Here is a 27932-nt window from a genome sequence, read left to right as displayed (position 1 = left end):
AAAAAGGTTTCTACAATGAGCAATATTTACACAACAAGCTTTAATAGGCAACTTTCACCAAAACCTTGAGAAGTTTGAAAAAACGCAGTTTCACCATCGGCATAAAGAGGCCTATATTTATTTCATATACACTTATATACAGGTGTGTGCGTGAAAACCCCACTGGGTTTTCACACTGGGCTTGTGTTGAGTTTCATAGTGTTGTGTTCTGACTACGCCAAGCTTACACTACCCTGCGTAACAATATGCTGAGCAACACAAAGGGGTGCATGGGGCATGCGAAAGAATAAAAGTTTTTAATTTCTTTTTTTGTGTGTATATTTGGTGTAGAGCACAGGGCGCTATTACATACAGTTCAAGTCCACCCAACGCTTCGTTGCTGTACGCCATGCCTACGTGAAAGTACGCAACACTACTTTACGTCAATGCCTATGCAATATATGCCATTCTGATAAAAAATTCCTTTGAGGGTCGATCCAAGGATTTTAAATACCCAAACATTTCTTTTTCTTGATTTTCCCAGTCTTTTGCTTCCTAATTACTTTCCTAATGCCCCAGTCGCATATAGACGCGGATCCTCAAGGATCTACACGGTGAATCACGGAGATCCGGCGAGATCCGGGAAAATCCGCGAAGATCCGTAGGGATCCGGGATAGTTTCGACCTCGATGGAGTGTTGATGAACGTTGGTATGATTGTACACATGGTATCAACACGGCATCTACACGGATAAGGCCAGGAGAGTGCGGCGTCTACACGGACAAACACAGCATCTACACGGCAGCTACACGGAAGTCACACGGACCATCCCAGATTGCTCTGCCAACATGGCAATCCCCGGATGATGCCAGATGTTTTTGACCTCCAAAAGTTGCCATGTTGGCCTCCCAGATGTCCCTGGATCTACACGGACATACACAGATGTCCAAGGATGTCCAAGGCATCAACACTGATCTCACTGCGGATAACCCTGGATCAGATCTGGGGTGGTCCAGGGTGATTCGGGATGTCTATGTGACTGGGGCATTACCCCTTAAAGTGGCTTTTACACCAGACCTGCGTATACATGTAGTACAGTTTTGTAGTATTCAGAAATAGCCATGGTACCCATTTTGAAAAAATATAAAGAAAAAATTCTTTCCATCAAGCCTCAAAGGACACTTCAACTGAATGGCATATTAGATAGTGTACTATTGTTTTGGCATTGGCGTACAGTATTGTTGTGTCGTGTAGACTTGCGAAAAGAATTAAACAAAACCTGTGTGTCACCCGGGATCGCATACGCTATGCACTCGCTGGGCATATTGTTACGTAGGAACACGCTAGGCACAATGCAGGGTAATTTATGCTTGCCGTATACTCGTTTCGCAAGCAAACTACTCAGGTCCTGGAGTGAGGCTGGGGTACGTTACTGTATCTCACCCCCACAGTGCGTTTCAAAACCTTGTTTCAACACCATGTTCGTAACCACTTGCAGGAAAGTGTAATTACCACAATTTCAAATACGGTTTCAGAACCATGTTTTTACCCAGAAAAATTGTGTTACAAACGCATCCACAGAATATCTATCGGCTGCTCAATGGAACTCTATGTAAGGTGCAGTAATCAAACACCAGAGCAGTCCAAGCTACAGTGAAATTCGTCAAAAGTTAGGCAGTTATGGAATTTCAAAATTTCACATGCTTCTTGGAATCATTTGATAAGACTAGGGTAGTCCGAGGTCAAAGCTGTCATCCCTGTTTGAGTTTAAAGGCATAATTTACCATTTGCAGATGAAACAATAACCCAGCATTAGTGCTTTAAATAGTTCTTAAATGTGAGTTAGGGATAAAAACAACCACTGTAAAAATTTGAATCGGTAAAATCGATTTTAAGTATTGTTAAATATACAAAATGTGAACAATAGTTACAATAAAAATTCTTCCAGACTAAACCGTCTACAGTTACTGTGGATTGAGAAAAATCAGATACCTCCTTATATTTTAGTCTTCATCACGAAAATTTTATATGATAGGGTGTTTTGTGGTACAACAGACCTGCACATATGCATTAAATTTCATATCTTGTGTGATCAAAGTTTTACTCCATATTTACTTCTGCTCAGTACTGAAGTTTCAGGAAAGCTGGGTAGAAATTCAGCAAACACACCCGTGAGAGTTGTTTCTTTCAAAAGTTTGATTTTACTTGGACTACCATTTTCACATCATGATTATCATAGAATGCGCTCTCTATTATAATATTGACCTCAGGGCCTTAAAGGTCGGATTTTCATCTCCACTCTTTTCATGGAGTAGAAGTTCAGTTTCCAGTTGTACCAGCAGATTCCGGCAAAGTGAACGCCATGTCCGTAGTTAAACCCGTTCAGATTGGCCACGGCGCAGTAGTTGTACCACCGGGTACTGTGGTCATACCACCAGGCACTGCCTAAATATACCTCGGCGCAGTTTCTGGACTCCCACTTATCGTTGTCTTGGTCCCACGAGGTGAAAAGAAGACCGCTGTGTTGGCCGAGTGAGTCTCCTGTATAAGAGGAAGGAAGATAATAGTGAGAGCATCTGGAAATCACAAATCTGGCGAGCTCAGCAGGAGCTTCTCCAAGTGCCCTATCCCTCTCTCAACATTACATCAAAGTACTATATACTGTACGAGCTGAAATTTTTGCGTACAGATATTTTCGCGAATTGCTACTTGGAGGACATTTTTGCGTGTTGTTAATTTCGCGTTTGCGAGGGTCTGACTGAACTTACTTATTTGCGCGTTGTTATTTTCGCGGTTCAAAGGCGATTCGCGAAAATAAAACCACCGCGAAAATTTCAGCTCGTACAGTACTGTAAAAGTGGATACTTTCGCGCGACTAATTTTTCGCGTGACTAATTTTTCGCGCTTGGCCCGGTAAGAAGAGTTTCGCGTGTTTTTAATTCCGCGGAATCAAGACATCACGCACAGGAACATATGGCAAGCAAAAATATTCGTGTGCTTTTATTTTCGCGCTAGTTTTTGGTTGCGCGAAATGCGCGAAAATTACAACACCGCGAAAATTTCCACTTTTACAGTACACCAAATATTCTGCAAGGTTTTCATTTTTGCGAATTGCGAATTTCATGAGTTGGGTGCATTTGCAAATTTAAAGACACACAAAAATATGGAGTGTGATCCCGATGTGAATGTGACACGCACATATACATTTCTCCGTTCAGTACTGCCCTCCACGAATTTAACCACGTGCGAAAGTTTTGAGAAGTCCCGAGTCTCAAAAATTAGACTCACTAAATATATGGCGTACACAGTAAAAAAAAAAAAAAAAAAGAAGAAGTACAATGTGTGGTGACACTTTTCAGATCATTTTCTAGCATTGTTCCATCAAATTTTGCTTGCATGTTTGTTTATTAGGTGATTCACGTATTATCACCAGATCGATCGCCTTCTCTATCTGTGCAATTGTTTATATTTGTCGTTTTCTGAAAGGTTTCTTTTCTCTTCACAGTCTTTTGCAGAGGTAGAGTCAAAAAGTAAATTGACTGTCAACTTGAAATTTACGGCATCTATGTATATCATGTCCTATGGACTCTGATGGTGTTGCCACTGTAGAAAAAATCGATTGAAGTTCAACTTGTAAGCAGGGCTGCACACTAACCCATTTTTTCTGCCGGTCCAACCTGTCTCTGTCGGACCGTTAAATGCCCCGTTTTACCTTTTTTTACCGGTCCGAACAGAAAATTTACCGGTCAACAACGACAACCTAAAAAAACATTAAATGACTTGCAAACTTATTTTCCTGTTTTTTATGGACGTACCCCCTTACCCATGTACATTTTACAGATTAATATTCTTTTTTTAAACTTGCATTATTTATTGCACAAGAAATAGAAAAAAAAGATAGGAAAAAATAGAATATTTGTTTGTGCATTACAGTGTAAAATGATAATGAACAAAATCAGATTGTATCAAATGCGTTTGTGACTTTTTCTAAACATCGGCGCACGAACTTGCTGCGTAACCTGCTCTTGGTGGTCAGTTGGATTGCGACGATTTAATGAATTATTTTAGCTGTGATATTTTCTGATGCACGCGCTACAAGGGGTTCTTTATTTTTCTCCCGATAATCTATTCGCATTGTGCATGCGTTCTTGAAAGGTACACGACATGCAGGGCCGAATTCGCAATCCTTTTTGCGCCCATTTCCACCTCAAATATTAGCGGGATTGCGACGATTTCATAAATTACTTCGGCTGTAATATTTTCAGATGCAAGCGCCAAAAGAGGTTGAAAATGTGTCCTTTATTTTTCCCGATAAACTCTTCGAATTTCGTAAGTGCGTTCTTAAAAAAAGATGCACCACATGGCCGAATTCATGATACTTTTTGCGCCTATTTCTACCTCAAATATCAGCGGGATTGTGACGATTTCATTACTTCGGCTGTAATCTTTTATGATGCAAGCGCCAAAAGAGGTTGAAAATGTGTCCTTTATTTTTCCCGATTAACTCTTCGAATTTCGTAAGTGCGTTCTTAAAAAGATGCACCACATGGCCGAATTCATGATACTTTTTGCGCCTATTTCTACCTCAAATATCAGCGGAATTGTGGCGATTTCATGAATTACTTCGGATGTAACTTTTTGTGATGCACGCACCGGCGAGAATGGTTGAAAAAGCGTTCTTTATTTTTCTCCCCATAATCTCTTCGCATTCCGTACATGCGTTCTTGAAAGGTATACGACACGGCCGAATTCACAATCCTTTTTGCGCCTATTTCTACCTAAAATATCAGCGGGATTGCGATGATTTTATGAATAACTTCGGCTGTAATCTTTTATGATAACGCACCAAAATGGGTTGAAAACTAATGTGTCCTTTATTTTTCCCGGATAAACTCTTCGCATTTTGTAAATGCGTGCTTAAAAGATATACGACACGGCCAAAAATCATGATTCTTTTTGTGCCTATTGTTTCCTCAAACTTCAACGGGATTGCGATGATTTCATGAATTATTATTCGGCTGTACTCTTTATGATGCACGGGCCAAAAGGGGTTGAAAATGTGTCCTGTATTTTTCTCCCAATAATCTCTTTGCATTTCGTACATGTGTATACGACACGGCTGAATTCACGATCCTTTTATCGCCTATTTCTACATTAAATATCAGCCGAATTGTGGCAATTTCATGAATTACTTCAGATGTAATCTTTTGTGATGCATGCACCAGCTAGAATGGTTGAAAATGCGTTCTTTATTTTTCCCCCCATAATCTCTTCGCATTCCGTACATGCGTTCTTGAAAGGTATACGACACGGCCGAATTCACGATCCTTTTTGCGTCTATTTCTACCTCAAATATCAGCGGGATTGCATTGATTTCATGTATGACTTCGGATGCAATCTTTTATGATACACGCGCCAAAAGAGGTTGAAAATGTGTCCTTTATTTTTCCCCGATAAACTCTTCGCATTTCGTAAATGCGTTCTTAAAAGATACACGACACGGCCAAAAATCATGATTCTTTTGCGCCTATCGTTTCCTCAAACTTCAACGGGATTGCGATGATTTTATGAATTATTATTCGGCTCTAATCTTTATGATGCACGGGCCAAAAGGGTTTGAAAATGTGTCCTGTATTTTTCACCCAATAATCACTTCGCTACGTCACGGCCGAATTCACGATCCTTTTAGCGCCTATTTCTACATCAAATATCAGCGGGATTGCGATATGTCATTAATTATTTCGGCTGAAATCTTTAGTGATACATTCACCAGAAGGGTTGAAAATGCGTTCTTTATTTTTCTCCAGATAATTTCTTCGCATTTGTGCATGCGTTTTCAAAATTATACATTGCATGCAGGGCCGAATTCGATATTCTTTTTGAGCCATTTTTTGTTTACTCAAATTCCAACGGGATTGCGAAATTTTCATGAATTACTTTTCGGCTGTAATCTACATGTATATGATGCAAGCGCCAAAAGGGGTGAAAATGTGTCCTTTATTTTTCTCCCACTAATCTTTTCCCATTTCGTACATGCGTTCTTAAAAGGTATACGACACGGCCGAATTCACGATCCTTTTTGCGAATATTTCTACCTCAAATATCAGCGGGATTGTGGCGATTTCATGAATTACTTCAGATGTAATTTTTTATGATGCACGCACCAGAAGGGTAAAATGTGTTTTTTATTTTTCTCCCGATAATCTCGTCGCATTATTGTGCATGCGTTTTTGATAACCAACACGGCATGCAGGACTGAATTCAAGATCCTTTTTGCGCCTATTATTTCCTCAAATTTCAACGGGATTGCGTTGATTTCATGAATTGTTATTCGGCTGTAATCTTTTATGATGCACTCACCAAAATGTGTCCTTTATTTTTTTTTTCTCTCTCCTCTGTAATCTCTTCGCATTTCGTACATAAGCTTTTGAAACATACGACGCGGCCGGTCGAATTCATGATCCTTTTTGGGACGATTTCTACCTCAAATATGTAAGCGGGACTGCCATGATTTCATGATTTTTTTTCCTCCCTAGTATTATCTCTTCACATTTTGTGCACGCGTTCTTAAAAAGTACACGGAAGAGCCGATTTCGTGATCCTTTTTGCGCCTATCTTCATTATGAGACCATTCTGAGCGAATGAAAATATTCATTTGTGAAATGACTGTGTAAAATGAAAATGAACGCAATCAGATCCATTTACTGTATCGCTGAATATCGAATGTGTTTTTACTTTTTCTAAAAATCGACACAAGTAAATTAGTTCTAACATAACTGCCACGCTGCTGCGAAGCCGGGATCGGATCGATCTTGCGTTAAAAAGATCGTAATCATGAGTAAAATGACCCAGAAATGTGTGCGCTTCTATCAATGCTTCTTGTCTGGCGTTGGCATGACCGCCGATCGCAAGCAGACGAAAAGCATTTACACTGTACATGCTCTGCATGTATTGCATTGCATGGCAGTGCGTGAGCAGCGCCAAATGCGCAAGCGAGGGCGAATAACTGGTCGACTGCTTGTGCTCAAAACTAATGTATGTTTACTGTACAAAGTGAACCGGTAGACATAAGCGAAAACTTGCGTAAAACTTGTTGAACAGTGCGATATCTTGCATTCTGTTTCTCTCTGATCGGGGCTGCTCTTTTTCTTTCTACTGACCCCACCAATGCTTTTTTTTTTACTGGTCATGTCGGACCGGTAACTTGTGGATTTCCTGAAAAGTTACCGGTCCGACAGTGACTTTTACCGGTCTTTGACCGTCGGACCGGCGCCAGTGTGCAGCCCTGTTGTAAGATTTGACAATATCGTTGTGTTATCTCTATGGCAGTCCCATTTTTTCTTTTTCAAAACATGTCAATTGACATGACTGTGTTTATTGAGCATTTCTCAAGATACAGAAATTACAGCCAAGATAGCACTGATCAAGAAGCTGTTCTGAAATGATGCACATGACCTGGGCCCTGTTCTATGAAGAGTTATAATTGATTGTATAGTTGATTTCTATCATAAGTCTGTGGCAGCCTGTGTGGTCAGGAAATTTAAAATTGATTATATCTTTTGATAGAAAAACGTGGCCCTGGGCCCTTTTTTATGAAGAGTTAAAATCTATTGTATAGTTGATTTCAACTGTAAGTCTGTGGCAGCCTGTGTGGTAAAGAAATTTGAAATAGATTTTTTTCTTTTGATAAAACAGGCCCCTGGGCTGGTATTCCATAAACTAGATAAGCATGCTTCTAGCTAAGAATACGTACAGTAGAAACTCGGTGGTGGGGAATCGGGAGGGGGGGGGGGGGGTATGTGTTGCGCGTACATGCGTGCCCTCCTCGACCTATTTCTCAGCGCGCAGCGAGAGGAACGCGCAGTGGTATAAATGCACGGATAGCCCGGATAAGTCTACGTTTAGGCCACAACTGTGTTAACCCCCTAGTTTGTGTACGTACGTCACCGTCTTTGTAGACTTCTATTCTACACGCCCTTACGTGCGGCGATTACAGTTTGTGTATCGAAATACAGTAGCTCTGGTTCATCAAGCCTCACATTGCCTCCATTTTTTGCACACATTAAATCAAGCTCACGAGATATCTTTTCATAAAATAACAACTGCTTGATCAGCTGTGATCTCTACAATGAGAATTCTCCCTATCGCATACACTGTAGCTCTATGAATCTGAACGCATGTGGTGCTCACATATTTTTTTTACCTTCAATTCTTGGGATATAAACTTCCGGTTATGAACGCTCGATGTGTAAATGTACGCCTTTATGCATATTGAACGTCGAAGTACGAGCTAGTATTCATAGATTGTAGGCCTAAGTCAACATGGTCATGGCTGACAGCCAGCGATTTCAACGTCATTCACGAGGGGAAACCAGCGAGAAGAAGGTTAGCACTTACACTAAAAGATAAAATCGTTAACCCCTGCTTGTTCTTACGAAATACGGGAAATATCTACGGTCTGGTGCCATATTCCATTCGGCCTCCGGCCTCATGGAATATGGCACCAGACCGTAGATATTTGCCCGTATTTCGTGAACAAGCAGGGGGTAACTAATAATATCGGCTATATGTGATTGGGAGAATTAGAGTAAAAGATACTCCATTCTGTGTCTATGGAATGCCCTATGGCCCCTTTATTTTGCACAATTATTAAAGACCATGTTACATGAATCATTGCATAGAATAATGACTGCTTAATCAGATGTGAGCTCAGTTTCTTGAGTGTGTCTTTGCAAATACATGGCTGCCATATCTACTGCATAATTTTGCACACAATAGACCAGGGCATGTAACATGGATCATATCATTAAAAAAAAAAAGAGAGAGATCTTCTCATTTGACACCATGCTGGCCGTGCAAATAAAGATCAAAAGTCCGTAAAAAGAATTACCATGACAAAAAAAAAAAAAAAAAAAAAAAAAATTCATAGAGTAGCGATCACTTGCTGGATTGCTTGTGATTTCAGCCATGTAAATTAGAGTAGCGGTCAAAGATATTTTCTTCTCTATCTTAATCTTAATAATTTCCTGTGCGTCCTTTGAAACACATGCCATATCTACCCCATATATTTTGCACGCATCTCGACCATGTTACATGGAGCACTTCATTAAATTTTACTCTTTGATCAAACACCTTGTTGGCTGTGCAAAGAAGGGTCAAAGGTTAAAAAGACTTTCTTCAATATCTTTGCTAATTCCATGAATGTAGTGTGCGTCTCATATTGCCGCCATATTTTGCACACTTTATAGACCATCCCACATGGATCATTTCTGAGAGTTACAGCTTCTGTATTAGGCATCGTCTTGCATGTGCAAAGTGTGCAAATCACTGTGGGAAAAAATCCCATGAAGTGAGCCTTATAAAATGTGATTATTTTACACGTAATCTGTATATGCCATTCATTTTTTTTTTAATATGCTGTCAGTGATATGAAACCTATATCAAAATAACAAAACTATTTTTTTCATTTTCTTTTTCTCAAATGTTGTATGGCCATTTGCCCAAAATCACGAAATGAAGGGATCACTTCATTTGTCAGTCTTGACAAATTTGTATGTGTCTAGTTTTCAAGATTTCATGGAGTTGTAATTGTCACGAAAGCATGATGATAACAAAATGGTAAAACTTTTAAGCAGATACATACCCATGTGAAAGAATCTTAATTATAAGATGCTAGGAGAAATTCAATGAAATTACAATTAAGCTACCGGACTATTATATGATGTCGATGCTTTGCTAAAAAGCTTTTGCAGGAATAGGAAGTTACTACCTGCATTGCCGGAGTAATTGGAGATGTGTAATCGATATTTCATGGTTTCGTTATCGATCTTGAAGGATTTGTAGATAGCAAAGGCCTCGTTCCCTTGGAAGTCTCCAAGTTCGACCCGTAGCTCATAGTCACGTTGTGCCGTCAGGTGGTAGATCTTGTCATTGCCGATCCAGTACTCTGACATCACGTCGCCAAATCCAGACTTGTAGAACGCCCACGGGAGATCGAAGCTAAAGAAGCCATTTGCTCGGCGCTGCAAAAGCTGATTTTGGGTTTTTAAAAAAAATGAAAACAAGAAATTAATGTGAGGCTACAAAAAGAACTAAAAAAAAACTTTCCATGCAATGCCGCATTAAATAGTGCCACAATAAATTTGGTAACGCCGCTTCTGCACCGATGCACGAAGATGGCGCATCATCAGTGAACAATGCTCCACGCATGTGAAGCAACAACGAAGGGACATCCCGAGGTGAAATAACACATGCACGAAACAACCCCGCCGAGTTGAAATCTGTGATTTCGTGCAAAGCAATGATTCCAACAATGCATTGGCCCGGCAGGGGTATGACCTGTCCTGCAAACAGAGCGCAAACATCAATGAGGAGGATGATGTGTTATCCTCTTGTTACTCGAGCCACAGCAATGAAGAAAGGTCTCTGTTATAACCTTGACAAAAGCAAATACAGAAAGTCGGCCGCAAAGAGGAGAAGCAATGGAAACAACACAAGTAGAAAAGAAAAATATTAACCCATTTAGGACGGACTGATTTTGCTACAACATGCATTTCCCATAGACGCTTGCCCGAGTATACTCAGGACTCGTCCTCAGCGGGTTAAAAGACAAGTTCACCTTCATAAACATAAGGATTGAGAGAATGCAGCAATATTAGTAGAACACATCAGTGGAAGTTTGAGGAAAATTGGACAATCGATGCAAAAGTTATGAATTTTTAAAATTTTTATGTTGGAACTGCTGGATGAGGAGACTACTAAGGCTCATGATGTCATAAAGAAAATGTAAAGAAAATTCAACATATTTTCACTTTTTTCGCATAATAAAGGAGCACTTGACTTGCCTCTTTCTAAAGGCAATGGGAATAATATTACCCATAACATAATGTCAGTAATGAGTCAAGGGAATGTGTACTTTTTTTCAAAAGATGAAATTTTGTGAAATTCTCTTTATATTTTCCTTATATTGTTGACATCATACACTGCAGTAGTCTTCTCATCCAGCGGTGACTGCACAAAAACTTCAAAAATTCATAACTTTTGAACGGATTGTCCGATTTTCCTCAAACTTTCAATGATGTGTTCTACTAATATTGCTACATTCTCTCAATCCTTATGTTAATGAAGGTGAACTTGTCCTTTATATGTAAAAGAAAATGTGTATCAATTGTGGGCAATGAAGTTCAGTGCACAATGCAGTGGAAAAGCACGGTAGTAGCCCTAAACGAAATGCAATTCATTAGAAAGAGAAAGACAGGAAATTGAATGAAAAATAAATTGACTTCATTTTGTTTCTCTTAAGTGTAAGGGGATGCTTGATTGATGAAGAGAAGGAAAATAATTGCTTGGGTTCATGCACAGAAAATTTTTATTTTATGCCTCAAACAGAAATTTTGAACTAAAGATTACAAACAGAAACAAGAGACCCGGGGTCTCACGCTCATCCGAGTATTGCAAGTTCACCTTCCAGGTATTCTTGCAGACTCTTACCTGAGAACATTGGAAACTTGGGGCGGGGCAGCTTTGAGACCTGGGGGCATGGTGTCTATATACATACACGTGCATTCCATCTCTCTGGTTAAAAATACCTGCCAAGTACATTGTACGTTATAGAAGGATGACTATGCAGTTTGGAAAAAAAATACTTAAAAAGCTCTAACACTTCTGATTCTAGAGAAGAGTATTATTGAATATTCCGTAATTTAGGAAGTTTGGGACCCCCCCCCCCCCCCCAGGAAAGTGTGTTGCCCATTCAAACACTTTGAAATCTTATCCATCTAGGAATGCTAACTTGCAAAGCTTGCTGAAAATCCATTATGTTGTTTTCAACAAGAAGATGAAAATGTACAGTTTAGGTCGCCATTTGGATTCCTCACCTCCCCCCCCCCCCCCTTTCAAGAAGGGGGGGGGGGGCACCCCTGATTATGCAATGAACAAACTTGAAACAACAGTCAATATACTGACTAATTGTATTAACTTAGCTCAATCACTTCTGGGGCCCGTTGCATAAAAGTTACTATTATGGTAACTTTGCCATCCAATGGTAACTACCATGGCAACAATACTCAACAGCCAATCAAAATCAAGAATTCCATGGAAAATACCACTGGATGGCAAAGTTACCATAATAGTAACTTTTATGCAACGGGCCCCTGGTTCTAACGTTAGAGATAATCTTCATAGATTCCTTACTGGGGGTGGGTTACGTTTCGATTATGGCTCATAACTTTTGATCCTTATGTCCGTTTGTGACCAAACTTGGCTGGTAAATGTCCCTTGGGGAGTTGTAGGTCACCAATAGGTCAAAGGTCATAGGTGGGATCAATGAACTTCTGAGATTTAGAAAAACATTTATTTCTTCTACACGAATGGGCGAGACACATTTTGGCACTTGCCTTGTTCAGAATTATCGTATATCTTTACTATTTGAAATAAAGCAAGAATATAAAATGCGTTGAATTTACCGTCCAGTTGCCTCCATCTGTGCTCATATCGCAGTAAACTTTGAACGCCTGTGTCATGCCGGATGGCATGATGAAATATTGCCCGCTAGCATTTGGATGACACTTTGCAACGTCTGAGCAGTCTCGTGGAAACGCGTCTAAAGAATGTGTGAAGAGAAAAATGCAAACACACCCGTTATTCATAAGGTCACTATTGGCATAAATTTAGTCTAAGTTATCACTGTGAAAAGTTAAGTCATTTATATTTCTTTGGTAATAGAAATAATAATCCTGAACAGTCTTTTGTGGAGCGCATTTCCAATCAAAGTCATCAACGTGCTTTACACAGTAAAATTGTTTTAACGACGAGGTGAAAAAGAATACAGGAACTTTTTGTAGATTTTTATTTTAGGAAAACAGAAAGAGTCAATCTGCTACACAGAGACTTAAACGTAGATAATCAAAACTCAATGATACTTAAAGGTAATCATCAGGAAAATAAATATGACTAGTCCTTGTCTGACTGTATTTTTTTCTTTTTCTTTTTTTTTTTTGTTTGTTCAGATTCATATCTTCTTTTATTGTTGTTGAACACTACTTTTTCTCAGTTTTGAAATAATTATGGAACACGATTGATGGTTTTTTTTTTTTTTTTGCGTTTTGACTATGAACTTGTATGCATGATATGCAAGTGCTTTCTAGACATACGGCACTACAAGTTTACCATTTTGTGCGTCATTGCTTCTCACGGAGACATCTGAGTCTGAAATTTAAAAAAAAGAAAAAAGTTAAGGACATCATATCATTTTCGCAGATGAGATAGAAAACACTACACTCCATCTTACACTGTAATCGGTAAAAGCAAACAGAGAGTTTCATTGTATTTTCATAAACAGAACTTGAAACATCAGCAGGGGGAATATCATACTTAGGATCGAAGCTTTGAAAATGATTGTACCATATGCCCCCAAAAAAAATTACAGCGGGGCCGTCCGTTACGATAACTTTAAAAATAGTGAATCAATCCAAATACTATTTCAGGGTATGAAAATATAACTTGTTACCCACATCCTGCAGAAAACCCCATCCGATTTGCTTCAGTGGTCAAAGAGAAATGAGGATCTTTGTATTGTCAGGAATCCCTTCCCTCCAAGTTTTGTCCATCATGTTCACAGTTCCAAGAGCATCCAAGTGCTGAACGTAGAGGAAACAGGCCTATGACATGCTTTACAACAATCCACACTTCTCTGTAACCACGGTCATGACCACATTGAATGGGGTTTTCTGCAAAATGTAGGTAAGAGTTTATAGATTCATTCCTTGAAAAAGCATTTAGATTGTCCAATCATTTTGAAAGTTATCAATGTGAAAATTGATTGTACAGTATGTCCCCAAAAAAATTACAACGGGGCCCTCCACAATGATATCTTTAAAAATAGTGAATCAATCTAAATACAAATTCAGGGTATGAAACTATAACTCATTGCCCACATCTTACAGAAAACCCCATTCGATTTGCTTCAGCGGTCAAAGAGAAATACGGAATTTTGTAGAGGATGTCAGGAACCGCTTTTGTCCAAGTTCTGTCTATTATTCCCACACAATATCATCGAAATGCTAAACTCGGAAGAATCCGATTCATGACACGCTTTACAACAATCCACATTTCTCTATGACCGCTTAACCAAATCGAATGGGGATTTCTGCAAAATAGAGCTAAAATGTTATATTTTAAGACCCTGAAGTAGCACTAAAAAGATTTAATCATATTGGGCATTATCAATTCGAAAATCTGATTGTAATTTTTTTTGGGACATACTGCAGTAAGTCGCCCCAAAAATTACAACCAGATTTTCGAATTGATAACACCTAATATGATCAACCTGTCTAAGTGCTACTTCAGGGTCTTAAAATATAACATCTTAGCTGTATTTTGCAGAAAACCCCATTCAATTTGGTTAAGCGGTCACAGAGAAATGTGGATTGTTGTAAAGCATGTCATGAATCGGATTCTTCCGAGTTTGGCATTTCGATGATATTGTGTGGGAATAATAAACAGAACTTGGACAAAAGAGGTTCCTGACATCCTCTACAAAATTCCGTATTTCTCTTTGACCACTGAAGCAAATCGAGTGCGGTTTCCTGTAAGATGCGGGCAATGAGTTATAGTTTCATACCCTGAATTTGTATTTAGATTGATTCACTATTTTTAAAGATATCATTGCGGAGAGCCCCGTTGTAATTTTTTTTTGGGACATACTGTAATATTTTTGGGACATACTGTATTGTGCACTTGAACTGGCAGTTCATTTTTCAAGCTCATTTCTCTTCTTCTTGAATCACACCACTTCATAAATACAAAATTGTGATTATAAGTTCTTGCTTCTCTTTATCCATTGTCTCTTTCTTTAATGTTAGTCTGCTAAATTGTCCTGCAGTTGGTTTTCATTTCAGGTTTGTTTGATGTGACTGTAATTTTCTTTTGCAGATTTGCCAAACAAATAGTTTCAACACAACAATGAGAATCTACCTTTGCACTTATCTTATGTTGGTTTTTTTAGGTTAAATTGGTTATCAAAACTGAAGTCAATTTATTCACAATGTACTTCATGAAATACTCTGTAGATTAAAATCTAGCAAAACAAAACAAAATGGAGAACATATTACACGAAACTGATAGGTAATTATCAACGGAATTCGGGCGTGTCTGATTTTTTTTTTTTTTTTTTTGGTCGTTTGTACATGTTATTCTTTTCTTTAATTGGCTCTTCTGTACTTTCTCCTGTTTTGATATAATCATGAATATTGATTGACATGCTTTTTCTGTTCTCGTGCAATTGCATGATAGCCTATACTGGTGCTTTCACAGACATATCGTTTGCCAGAAGTTTACCTTCTTGAATATCCTCGCCTCTGCGGGAGACATCTGCATCTGGAATATTAAACAGCAAATAATGCACATCATGCCTGGCAAACATGCAGTTTCAACGTGCCAATGACAGTCTAACTATGTACACACTCTTTCCATGTAAAGTTCAGGCGCTAATCCAGATCATACGAAAATTGACTAATAATTTAATAGGGTAAAACAAGCAAAACCAAATGGAAAAACATTGGCAATTTTGGTATGGATTACAGACAGTTGCAGAATTTGAATTCAATGAGTAAAATGTTTAATCAAGTATATTGGTGGGAGTGGCGCTGACATCTTCACCTCTCAATTTTCTGATTGGTTTGTTGTAAAGAGTGTCATGAAGTATATTTCTGGTGTATGATTCCACAAAAGCAATAGATCTCTTCCTCTCAAAGTCATTCTTGCCTGGTTATTACAAATCTGGAGTGATTTCTTTTGAAGGATGCATTGTATTTTTGACGTGTTGTGGATTGGTTCTGTTTCATTAAAAAAAAAAAAAAAAAAACGGTGGGGAAATTTAGAGAAGATTTATGGGCAGTTGAATGCAAGACTTCTGATGTGACATCGCCTCATAGATTTAGCAGAAAATTCAATTTCCACTATAAAAGGGGCATTTCAGATGATTTTGATAATTGCACATCATGTACAGCGAAGAGTACTGTAGTACATAAATCAACAGCTCCATTAATAGATTTGTAGAATTTATTGTGGCTTTTGAGCAGAGAAACCAGTACCCTGAACAATCTTAAACAAATGACACTGAACAGTGTTGATGATATAGGAGCCTCACATATTTTAGAAATGTAGCAGTGTAATTCCATCTCAATACCACTTGCTTAACAAGTTCACCTGCGTAGAATTTATGCATGCCTTCTTCTTTTGTTCTGCTTCCGTGTGCCCCAACTCATGCATTCTTAGGATGAGGCTGCCATGTCATCGTCCTTGTTCATGACCCAGTTTACAGTGCGGGGCTGGGCCGAGCCGCGGCCGAGCCATGGCCGAGCCCAGCCTCAATTTGCGAGGCTGAGCCCCGCAATTTTGTCCGTTTACACTGCAAACCTTTCAATATTTTGTCATAGTGGTGCTCTGCTTGTAAACAAACGCAATTTGGTATAGTCTGGTTTTCAGACCCTTTGCCAACTGGATTCCGTGTTTCGTCGCCGTTCAGGCAAAGGCTTTTGCCGAAGGAAAAATCCTTTGCAGGACAAAATCACCTTAATAAACTATACTAGTTTTCGACGTTGAGGGGGTTAATATCCTGAATAGCGAAATAGTACGGGCAGAGGGTCTGGAAGCCAGACTAAAATTGGCCGCGCATTTGGCCCAGTTTGCATTTTCACTGAGAAAAGCCCAGGCTCGGCCGCGGCTCGGCCACGGCCGAGACCACCTCCAGAGCGTGGCCAAATGCGCGGCCAATTTTGGCCCCACATTTGGCCTTTTGCGCGTTTACACTGAAATGAAGGCAGGCTCGGCTGTGGCCGAGCCTCGCACTGTAAACAGGGTCTTTTGCAATTTGCCATAAATTTTGACAACATTCTTATTCCTCATCCCAATCACTATAAATTCTGAAACTCTGTGCTCAGCGTAACTAATTTAAAGTTGTTCAAATGTAAAAGTGTGAAAATCATTCGGAGGTCTCCTTTAAAGGAGACCTCCGGATGAAATGAATGAAATGAAGCATGTTTCCATGCAACTTTATCTCGAGCATGTGTCATTCATATTCAATACATAAGGTCTCATATGAATGAAGAAAGTATTCAATATTTCAGTGATTAACTCTGTTTTTTTTTTTAAGGAAATGGTAAAAAGTCTGAATAAACTCAACTCAAAGTTGCAAATTGCTCGTGCAAATTTGGTACCATCACTGTCCATTGTATTAACTCAGTCATGCTTGAATTATGAACACTGAGTTGTGCTTCAAATGAAAGAAAAGAAGTGTATCTATCCAGCGTTTTTTTTTTTTGTGTGTGTTTTTTTCTGGGACACACTGTACAGCCATGCATACTGTAGACATGACTGCATCTACAACACCTCTCTGACATATTTATCATAAGTGTAACGAAGAAACTACAACATTTAAGAAGGCCCAACTGTTGACCTGCATGTAGAAATATTGTTGCAGATTAGAGAATTATCTGAGCACTGCTTTCCCTCAAGCTTAGGTTCGGCGGATTTGTCCTGTCAGTGTTGCATAGAGCTCAGAGCAAGTGTGTTCAATGATGACGGCAACAGGCGACCTTCTGAGCATGTGCATGATATAAATGATGTCATTCAAATCATCTTCATTAACACTTATACAACTGTACTTTTTTTATTTCTCTGATTTTGCTGAAAATTGTTTCAATATCAAGCTGGTGTTTTTTTTTACGTAAGTCTTGAGGTGCACCACTTTTAACAATTTTGCAATAAGATGTTGTGCGCCAGCAGGCTTGATTTATTCATGAAAGCCTGGTGCCAACTGCAGACAGTGTAAGAAATATGTCCTGTTAAAATATCTAATGCTCTCCAAAATATATTCATCCACTCATACTTGCATAATTGAGACAGTGAACAGATGAAAGCATGAAATTTAAATGTAAATATATAGTCTCGGCTCAAGAAGCATGTCACGTTGTCAGTTCTTCTTGTGGACTCCAATGCAAATGATTTGATCAGCAATTGAAAAAAATCATTGAGAAATAGTTTTTTTTTCTTTTGTTCCTTTCATTTGTAATGTTAATGTCACTTTTTGCATCTTGTTATCATAGTGTTACACATGTCCCTATGGTGATATAAGTTTTTTAAGAGTATTTTGAGATCAAAAATAAAAGTCCGTATACCGACTTTTATTCCAGAAGGATTCAGGTTAATTCGATCTCAGGAACAACTCGGCCCTATTTCAGATAATTTATACGCAGTTCGTGATCGCCATATTCTATACATAGGCGGACGTTCATTTTGTATATGCGCGCCAAAGAGGTATATCTTGCTATTGCAGCGTTATTCCACACATTTCTGAGGCATACGTGTACATTTTGGAGCGAAATTTGACAATTTTTCAGGCGTGCCAGAACTATGTTTTGTCTTTAAACCTCCCATGCCTTCCACCTTCGTTCCATTTCCATAAAGCTCAGCACACAGTGAAGACGCAGATGCGGAAAAAGAGGTGGTGATACATAACACAATTTAGCCATTCATATTGTCCTCGGATATCAATTTTTCTTCCGTTTTGATCGAAGATTTTCCATGTATTTCATCAAATAGTGTGCTCTAGATCGCTGAATTTCAGTTCGTATAATGAGCAGGGGGAGGCCCTGGTATGAAAGGAGTAACTTCCCTCCCACACCTTGCCCTGGCTCGATCTCTGCACTCTCTCGCTTGAGTGTTCCACCACTCCCAAATGAATGAACGAATGAATGAATGAATGAATGAATGAACGAACGAATGAATGAATGAATGAATGAATGAATGAATGAATGAATGAATGAATGAATGAATGAATGAATGATTTTTATTACCAAATTTAAGTTCAAGTTTACAAGTTCACAATCACAGATAATTCTATACAACCATTGAGAATACAATAATAATACAATTAACAGGAATACAAGACATGAAAGTATAGAATCAAACTTATCAACAATATGGATATGAAAGTACAAACATATACACATTTGGTAAAAGGGTCCAACAAATAGCAACGCTAGTGGACGTTGGCCCTTATGAATACAGAAGAAGAACATATAAATTCAACAAGAAAGTTGAATAAAGTTGAAAATAGTGAAGATATGCTTGTCCCTAGCTACCCACATAAAAACATTGCTAAGTAAGGCCACCCAACAACTCCAAGTTGGGAGAAAGGGGAGGGGTAGGGGGTGAAATGTCCGAGATATAGGCCCTCGAGAGTGAATGTGCCTTTTCACAAATACAATACATGCAACTGATTTCTATTTTTTATTTTTTTGTCAATGCTATTTATCAAACATTATTTTCCTGACAATCTCGTATTGTTGTGTGTGTGTGTATAGGCCTGATACACGTGTATCATTTTCAGTCACGCAAACTTGTGTACTTAATACTGTATTTAAACTCTTATTTTCGCGAGGGTTTAATTTTTGCAAATTTTGCAAATCATTGTCGGACCGCGAATTTAGCAGTGTGCGAAAATGTCGCCCATGCGCTGGTGTAATAGTGCACTTAAACTACAGTTTCATGTCATGTTTGCGAAAAGAACATCTTGCAAAAATGTCTATGACCTCATTCGCAAAAAATATCTGTATGCAAAAATAACAGCTTGTACTAGCCAATTATCCTTCTCAGTGAGGGTTAACGGGTTGTCTTACAGGACAACGTGCAGATGGGATTCTTAGTCGTTGATCCACACCCAGACATCGATGACGATGAGACGTACTGCGCCGTAAATTTCTTCCCGCTTGCCAGCTCTAGTTCCCGTAGCAACATCTTCCCATCACAGTGCGCTGTGGAAATCAAAAGAAGCTAACAATGTAGCTGTGGCGACTGGCGTGCCTCGGCTATATCACAGTACTCTCCAAATAGTTCTATGTGTATAGTACATCTTGACAATGTAAGACGGCAGTTTGACGTGAGTGGAAAGAAATACACATGTTTGAGAGTTTATGTATGCTGTAAAACACGATATATTCGCGGCATGAAAATTTTGCGAATGGGAGCTGACGGCCTTTCTCGCAGCATGAAATTTTCGCAATTTACCACTGGCATCCAATGCATATTGTGTAGGCAAGAACTTTAGCGTGCATTTTAATTTCACGAATGTTGCTGCTCGCGAAATTCGTGAAATTAAAATGCATGCGAACATTCCTAGTTTTACAGTACGTTCCTTGATTAGAGTTTGATTTGATCTTTGACCTTTGACCCCAATTTTCACAATCTAATTTTTTTGTACACCAATTTTATAAACAAGTGTAGAGCGTGCAAAAGGTAGTGATATCTAATAGCATCTTTATTGACCTACTTTTTTCTTTCATTTCAAAATAAAAATATCCTCATCACATAATGAATACATTTAATAATAACATAACAATATACTGAAACAAACAAACTGTGAAATGAGATACAATGTTGTAAATTTCGTGACAAATACCAAAAGTAAGCTATTGGAAATTTCACCCCATAACCATATTTCTGCACAGAGGCATTATACAGTAAAGCATGTTTATAGCAAATTTAATTGATTTAATATATATGTTCTGCCTTATCATATGTGTCATTTCCATGATATGGAGAAAGTGGTATAATTCTAGCATTAAAAGAGTGTAATTTGTAGTGTAATCATGTTAACCAGATCTTTGACCCTGGACCTAGGCCCCGTGACCCAAGACTATCCCCCGTGACCCAAGACTATCCATGAGGTGTAGAGATAATGGTGAAATTTTAGCATGTTTCCCTGACCTTTGACCCCATTGCATAAAACTTCATCAGAGAATATTTACCTAGTAATGCAATACACTAAGTCTCATTAACATACCTCGACCTAGACCTTGACATCAAGCGCGTGCGTTAACAAGTTGATTGGCACAGTTTTGTCCACTCATACAAGCACTAAAGTTATCCAAACTTTTGTTTGGATACCTCAAATTATTCTTTAGTTACGTCGTCCACAATATCAATAATGAACAGAAGAAAAGTCCGACGGCCGGATATTTCAACCTAAAAACATTATGCCTCTGGCGACTCTTTGTGGCTCAGGATTAAAACTCTAAGGAAAACTGCAAGTTTCTCCACTATTTTGTTGATTTTCCGTATGGGATCAATTGCAGTTGTAGGTCGGAAAATAATTTGCTTTTTTTTAATCCCATTAATCCATTCAGATCCACTATTCCTTGAGAACATTTTCTTTTTCTTCATAGATTTTTATATGTCCCAGTTGCGTCACTTCATGTTTTAAGTAAATATGAACAAAATGCACTCCCATGCATACGCTATTCTATGTATCCAGAAACAAACCTTTTCATAAGTATCATTTTAGATGGTCCAATGACTTTCATTTGCCTCTCGTAAGAACTTTATAAGCTCACAGAAGGCGCAGTCAGACTGGCAAAAGATCGAGAAGTGTAAGATTGCAAAGTTTGGGCCATTGGTACGTGCGCAAGAAAGAGTGCGCCGTCCGATGGCTCATGATTGTGACGTAACAATGCACATCTGTACATGACAATGGCCTCGCGCTTCAGAGACACCGCCCGCAAACAGATCGAGAAGTTTCGCGGGAAGTTTTGCGGGAAGTATGAGGTCACACTGGCAAAACTTTGCAATCTTAAACTTCTCGATCTTTTGCCAGTCTGACCACACCTGATGTATCCTCTGTTTCATCATCAACAAAAGAGTATTTTCAAAGTATGGTCAATGTTACGAAATATTGCATGAGCAAGCCTTGGTAACACATAAACAACCTGGTTAGAAATATGAATTATGACATATGAAATATAAAATTATCATCCTTCAATTTATGTACAGTTATCAAACTGAACACCAAAAAGTCTGTTTCATGAAGCTCACAATATATCCTAGTTTGTTTCATCATCAGTGAACGAGTACTTTCAGAGTATGGTCAATGTTGTAAAATATGACATTGAGCAATCTGTGGTAACACATAAACAACCTTATTAGAAAAATGAATTGTCATCCTTCAACTATGTACCATTATTAAAATAAACCGAACACCAAAAAGTCTGTTTCAGAAGAGTCTTTAAACACTTGTTGACCACTGGAAAACTTGTCCGTCAACGTATTACAATGAAACAAGAATTTTGTTAGATTTCTTCCATGAGGATCCTGCTTTTCACTCTTTCTACTGCCCACCCAGTTTCTAAGATAATCAATATTTGCATTTTTTCTTTATTCTTTGAAATCATCAGCATCATCTGGACCCTGTGATGCCAGCAGTTGTGCTACAGTATCAGAAAGTGTGTTCAGTATATCGCTGATATACCTTTGTTTCATGTTCAACCATACAGTCCATGATTGAACATGGGGGGGGGGGGGGGGGGTGTCATCCCACCAGACCCGACACCCATGAGTCATACAGCCCTCGAGTTCGACTTTGAAAACAGGTCCATGAGTCATACAGCTCACGAGTCATACAGCCCATGAGATCTGACACTAGGCAAATAAAGCCCATGAGTTCGACGCTAGGTAAAAACAGCCCACGAGTTCGACAGATACAACACAGTGTTTAATTGGTCTTGTGGTCCTTGTTTATAGCTTAGTGTCAAACTAATGGGCTGTGTGACTCGTGAGCTGTATAACTCATGGGCTGTATGACTTGTGAGCTCTGTGACTCATGGGCTGTATGACTCATGAGTGTCGGTCTCGTGACGTGCACCCGAACACGGTACTTTTTCGGATAGCGGAAAAATAGCAAAAAGTAAATCCCATCCTGAGGAAGACAAAACAGCATATAAGCCTACACATTCCCCATTAAATACATTGTGGATTTCTCTATCTGTTGATTGCAAAATAACAATTCAATTCCTGAATTATTTCCTCGAAGTCAATCAAGATAAGGATGATACACGGCAATGAAAAAATTACATTTCTCATAAGACTGGGGCAACTTACCATGAATGTCATTGAACATAACAAATAAGACAAAACATCTGAGGGCCACATATCTTGCCATTTGTTTCTTCTTACACAAGTTCTTGAGATACGAGGATCAAGATTCTCAATTTGGTGGTAATTTCTGTTGAGTTGTTTTTCTTCTTAGGCATGCCGTCGGAAATTCATTCTGACTAATGAAAAATCAGTTCTACCTGTGTCGTGCTCCAAGTGCTCTTATGAACTCAGTCGTAAAGAGTCAGAAGAATTAAGTACCATTTCACGAGGCACGACACGTGCCTCACCAAGCCCATGCATGAATTCTCAACTCAGCAGTCTTAAAGGAAACCCAAACCCAAAGAGAAATGTTGATTGAGTGAAAGCAGCAACATTAGTACAGAGCACATTTGTGAAAGTTTGAGGAAAATTGGACAATCGATGCAAACGTTATGAATTTTTACAGTTTTGGTGTTGGAACCGCTGGATGAGGAGACTATTAGAGGTTATGACGTATGTGTGGACAACAATATAAAGAAAATATAATGGGAATGCCGCAAAAAAAAAAAAAAAAAAATCCTTTTCGTGCAAATTACACATTCTATCAACTTGATACTGATATGTTACGGGTAGCAATTATTCCCCCTCCTTTCTGAAAGCAGTTAGTCAAATGCTCTTTCATGATGCTACAAGAGTGAATTTTTGTGGAATTTTCTTTATATTTTCTTTATATTGTTGTCCACACATGACAGCATAACATCTAGTTGTCATCTCATCCAGCGGTTCCAACACCAACATTTCAAAAATTCATAACTTTTGCATCGATTGTCCGATTTTCCTCAATTTTTCGCCGATGTGTTCTACTATTTTGTGGCTGCTTTCACTCAATCCACCTTTTTCTTTAGGTTTGGGGTTCCTTTAATATTCAATTCAATTCAATTAAATTCGTTTATTCATCTCAATCATTATAAAAACAGTACATTGTGAGATCAACATAGCAAAAAGAAACAATGATGAGGAGAACGGGGACTACAAAAAGCGATAGCTTGAAAAGGCGTAAAGGCGTAAAATATTCATCAGTAGTTAAAGATCTATGAACATAAATGATTAAGAAGAAAATGTTGATGCCATCTCGCATGCCAGCGAGGTCGTTGAATGTTGTTTCAGAAATCCACCTGAAACTGAAAGAATGGGAAAAAAAAACTTGTTATGTGTCTGTACATGTATTACCTTGCAAATGAGACGAGATGGGTTCATGATGGATTGTATTAGTACTGTAGTCTCTCTACATATCTGTTATTTTAGTGAAAATTTGGCAGTTGCCCCCCCCCCCCGCAAACATTTTCAAACCCCCTATTTCTTTAGACGTGAATGTTAAATATTCAAATAACAGGTGATCAGTGCAATGTACCATATCACCTCTCCATACACTGCCCCTTGTTTGTTTGTTTGATTGTTTGTTTGTTTGTTTTAACCAGTAAGTGAAGGTGAGCGCTGTGCTTCTCCATAAACTTATTACAAAGTGAAGATACAACACATGCTAGACATGAGACATTCAGTTCTGCCGAATGTTCATTTTCTTACTTTTTTTTTTTCATTTCAAATTTTCAAATATTCAAACAAGAATGTGCAATAGATCATCAAACTTTGATTCTTTAAAATACGCTCACACACACACACACACACACACACTCATACACACACAAAGATCCCTGGTAGGAGAAATGGAATACCCCCCCCCCCCCCACCACACCCTCCCCGTACTTGGTCCACCTTCATAGATTTAGCACACAGTGCAGACGCATGTATGCGAAAACAAGAGGTGACAGCTACCATGCTTATAGGATTTTAGGAAACCCATTGTTTTTCCATATTCTTACTTTTTTTGAATGAAAAATTATCCAAACATTCCACCCAGAGTGTTTATGCTGCACCAGATTGTTGAATTCCAATTCTAAGAATGAAAAAGCTCATCGCACTCTCCCTTACTTTTGTATTTCTCAATAATAAACATGTCTCCCCCCCCCAAAAAAAAAAGAAATATATATATATATATATATATATATATATATATATATATATATACCGTATATGTATATATATATATATATATATATATATATATATATGTATATGTATATATATATATATATATATATATATATATATATATATATATATATTATATATATATATATATATATATATATATATATATATGTTGAAACCTTACTTTTGTATAGGTGGCTCAGGGACCAGCACCCCAGAGGCCTGTGAATAAACAAAATTTGTTCCCAGGGGATTGGATCATCACTATCCATTCCATTAAATGCTGCATGTAGGAATAAAACTTTAGGAGCAATAGAGAAATATTTGAGGAGTATAAACTCCTTTTTTTTTTTATTAAGTAGTGCTCGGGGTGAACCCATGGAAACTGTGGTAGAGCTAGTTTATGAATAATGATTATCTTTGCTTTGCACTGTTATGTAGAATATATTATTCAGAAGCAATATTATTCATACGTATTGTACATAATAACAGGGTGTTGTGAAAGTTGCCTGTTATAGAGCCTACCAAAGCCCTGTAACTCTCATATCCTATTCTTTATTAGTTCACCTCCATGCTAGCACAAAACTATTATATTGTAAAAACAGAGTAAATATAAAATTATTCCCAAAGATTGATAAATGCGTTATTCTGGATGTATGTAACATGTATTACAATGACATTCCTTGGCCAAAGCTCAATGGTATTTTATTCCTGGGTTTTATTCATTTGTAATCAAAGCATGTTTTTCTGTGTTCTAACCTGCTATACATGTACTATTTCGCACAATGTTCGCAAGAAACTTTGATAGCTATTTCATGGCTGAAATCAAATAATTTCATTGTCACAACCACTATGAAAGATTTGTGGATGATGCTATTTGAAATTGCATGGTAACATAGTGAGTTTCATGTGAGAATCTTGAGGTTGCAAATCAATGTTCTCCTGCTGTACAGTTAAACACCATTAATGTTTATTTTTTTAGTAAAGTATTGCAGATGTCCATAGCTTGAAATTTTAGTGTCGTGAAAAGTTATTTAAGGCAATATACTAAGATTGGCTGCACTGATAAGCACTGTGCAAAAAGATCACGTAACATTTAAACGTCATGCCGACTGAAAATGATAAAGTTATGACATTTAGTTATGCAGAAAATATGATTAAACATTTGACATCTCAAAAATCACAAAATGGTGCCTAGATGATGTCACAGGACAGTAAAATGTTACAAAATGTTTCTTGTAGCTAGGTGTTGACATGAGATAAGATTACTGAAAATTTCATGTTAATTGGTCAAGTCATTGTTGAGATATTACATTCACAAAATTCATCAAAAAGAAATGAGAATAAAAAAAGAAAGGAATATTACAAATGCAATAGGTGAAACACTGTTAGCTAATCACCCCATGAAAAACAGAAAGGAAATTTCCGTACAACACAATAGGTGATACGCTGTTAGCACATCGCCTTAAAAAGAAAGTAAGATTCCGTAAAGATGAAAATTAGGTGATACATTGATAGCGTATCACCAAAAAGAAACTGTATTAAAATGATGACAATGCTCCTTCTTGGGATCAGTGTTTTCCTTTCTCCATAAGAGTTACCTAAATGTTTTTCATACCAAACCCTGATTGTGTGTCCCCTAATTTTTGTGTCAACCCTACCAGTAATCAATTTTTTTGTGGCAACACCTTCAACCCCAACAAACATTTCCTGATACAATTTTTATTGCTCATTGATTATGATAAGCCTATATTTTGTTATCCTAATGTGTTAACACAAAATCAAAATGTACCTTAAGTTCAATCATATGTTTCATGTATTATTTCTGTGCAAAATTTTCTTCACAAAAGAGTTGCAGAGACCAATGAAATGAAATGAATAGACTAGCCCTGTCTATAACTTGGCATGCAAACCATGATTTGCAGTTATCATAGGTTTCATGTATTTTATATTCCCATACTTTTTTGCCAGGGATCAATGACGTGGACGTTACATCAAGCTATGTCCGGGCCATGTCCCCTCTGAATGTCACCCTGGAAGGGCGGACCATCATCTACAACGAGGACAACAGACCCGGGGCTGGACACATTGTAAAGCCGTACGTGGCACTAGTCCTTTCACTGGCACTGATGATATTGATTCGACTTCTGTGAGACTTTGCAAGAACATGAGAGCAGCAAAGGGTAGTTTGTTATCCTGTAAAAGTGGAATTTTCGCAATGTTGAAATTTTTGCGCATTTTGCGCCACCAGAAACTAGCGCGAAAAAGAAGTGCTTCATTGCTTGTTACATGTTCCAGTAGTGCATGTTTTGATTCCTCTGGATTAAAAACACGCGAAACTAATCTAACCCGGCCAAGCGCAAAAAGTTATACTCATGCGAAAATATCCACTTTTACAGTACTAGAAGGCCACACATACCAGTGTGTGTTACTTCCCGTGCATTTTAACTCTGTACTGGCAAAATGCTCTCCGATATTCTCGTGTTGTGTCTATGACTAACAGGGCTTGATCTTAATAGCGGCGGCCCAGGTCCCACTGGCCACATGAAATGACAGCCGATCTCTAGACATTACCAGCTAGGTTGCCGGGCTGACCACCTTAAAGGTCACCTGTGTAGATACGTAAATATATTCTGTACATTTTTCAAGTGCACATGATGTCCAATCTAGTTGACTTTAATAAGATGTTTTAGAGGTGGAAAAAATCCCAAATCTAAATTCTCAGTCTCTGAAATAAAAGGATTTTTTGTAAAAAAGTAATAACAAAATTTTTTTGCATGGTGATGAAGTATCATGTATTTTAACTTGGTGTATTCATATTCACCAGAAGTAATTGTTTTTGGCACTTGTTCTCACGACCAGAGAGTAAACTTTGCAAATCATTTGTGTCATTTTATTTCACTCCAAATGCTAAATACAGTATCACCACTAAGTGCTTACATTGTAAGTACTACGTAAATTTTGAATGAGAGATTTCTGTCTACAGTTCTCGGCAT

At 38.2% G+C, this 27932-nt stretch overlaps 2 protein-coding genes across 2 annotated transcripts in view; one reads left to right on the top strand and one right to left on the bottom strand.

Annotated features, from left to right (window-relative positions):
- The window catches only part of LOC140242763 (5'-nucleotidase-like), a 54292-nt gene extending 26671 nt beyond the window's left edge, over positions 1-27621 (top strand). Inside the window, exon 8 of the mRNA XM_072322522.1 lies at positions 26908-27621. Coding sequence (XP_072178623.1) covers positions 26908-27089 — 182 coding nt within the window. The 3' untranslated portion in view covers positions 27090-27621. The remainder of the gene's footprint in view (positions 1-26907) is intronic.
- LOC140242833 (techylectin-5A-like) lies at positions 2246-19776 on the bottom strand. Its single transcript, XM_072322586.1, has 4 exons — positions 19659-19776; positions 12444-12580; positions 9749-10010; positions 2246-2520 (listed from the first exon to the last, which is right to left on the bottom strand). Exons 1-4 carry the CDS (start codon positions 19774-19776, stop codon positions 2246-2248), a joined length of 792 nt encoding a protein of 263 aa, XP_072178687.1.
- Positions 27622-27932: the final 311 nt, after the last annotated feature.

The sequence above is a fragment of the Diadema setosum genome, chromosome 19 (assembly GCF_964275005.1).
Source record: "Diadema setosum chromosome 19, eeDiaSeto1, whole genome shotgun sequence".
NCBI classification, from domain to species: Eukaryota; Metazoa; Echinodermata; class Echinoidea; order Diadematoida; family Diadematidae; genus Diadema; species Diadema setosum.
This window is presented reverse-complemented; position numbering and strand designations above follow the sequence as displayed.

Excerpts from the sequence above, each read along its gene's own strand:
- LOC140242833 (XM_072322586.1), bottom strand. The coding sequence starts at position 19,776 with ATGTTGCTACGGGAACTAGAGCTGGCAAGCGGGAAGAAATTTACGGCG. Across the intron at positions 10,011-12,443 it reads CAGATGGAGGCAACTGGACG|CTTTTGCAGCGCCGAGCAAA; the intron begins GTAAATTCAACG and ends ACCCAAAATCAG. Across the intron at positions 2,521-9,748 it reads CAATTACTCCGGCAATGCAG|GAGACTCACTCGGCCAACAC; the intron begins GTAGTAACTTCC and ends CCTCTTATACAG.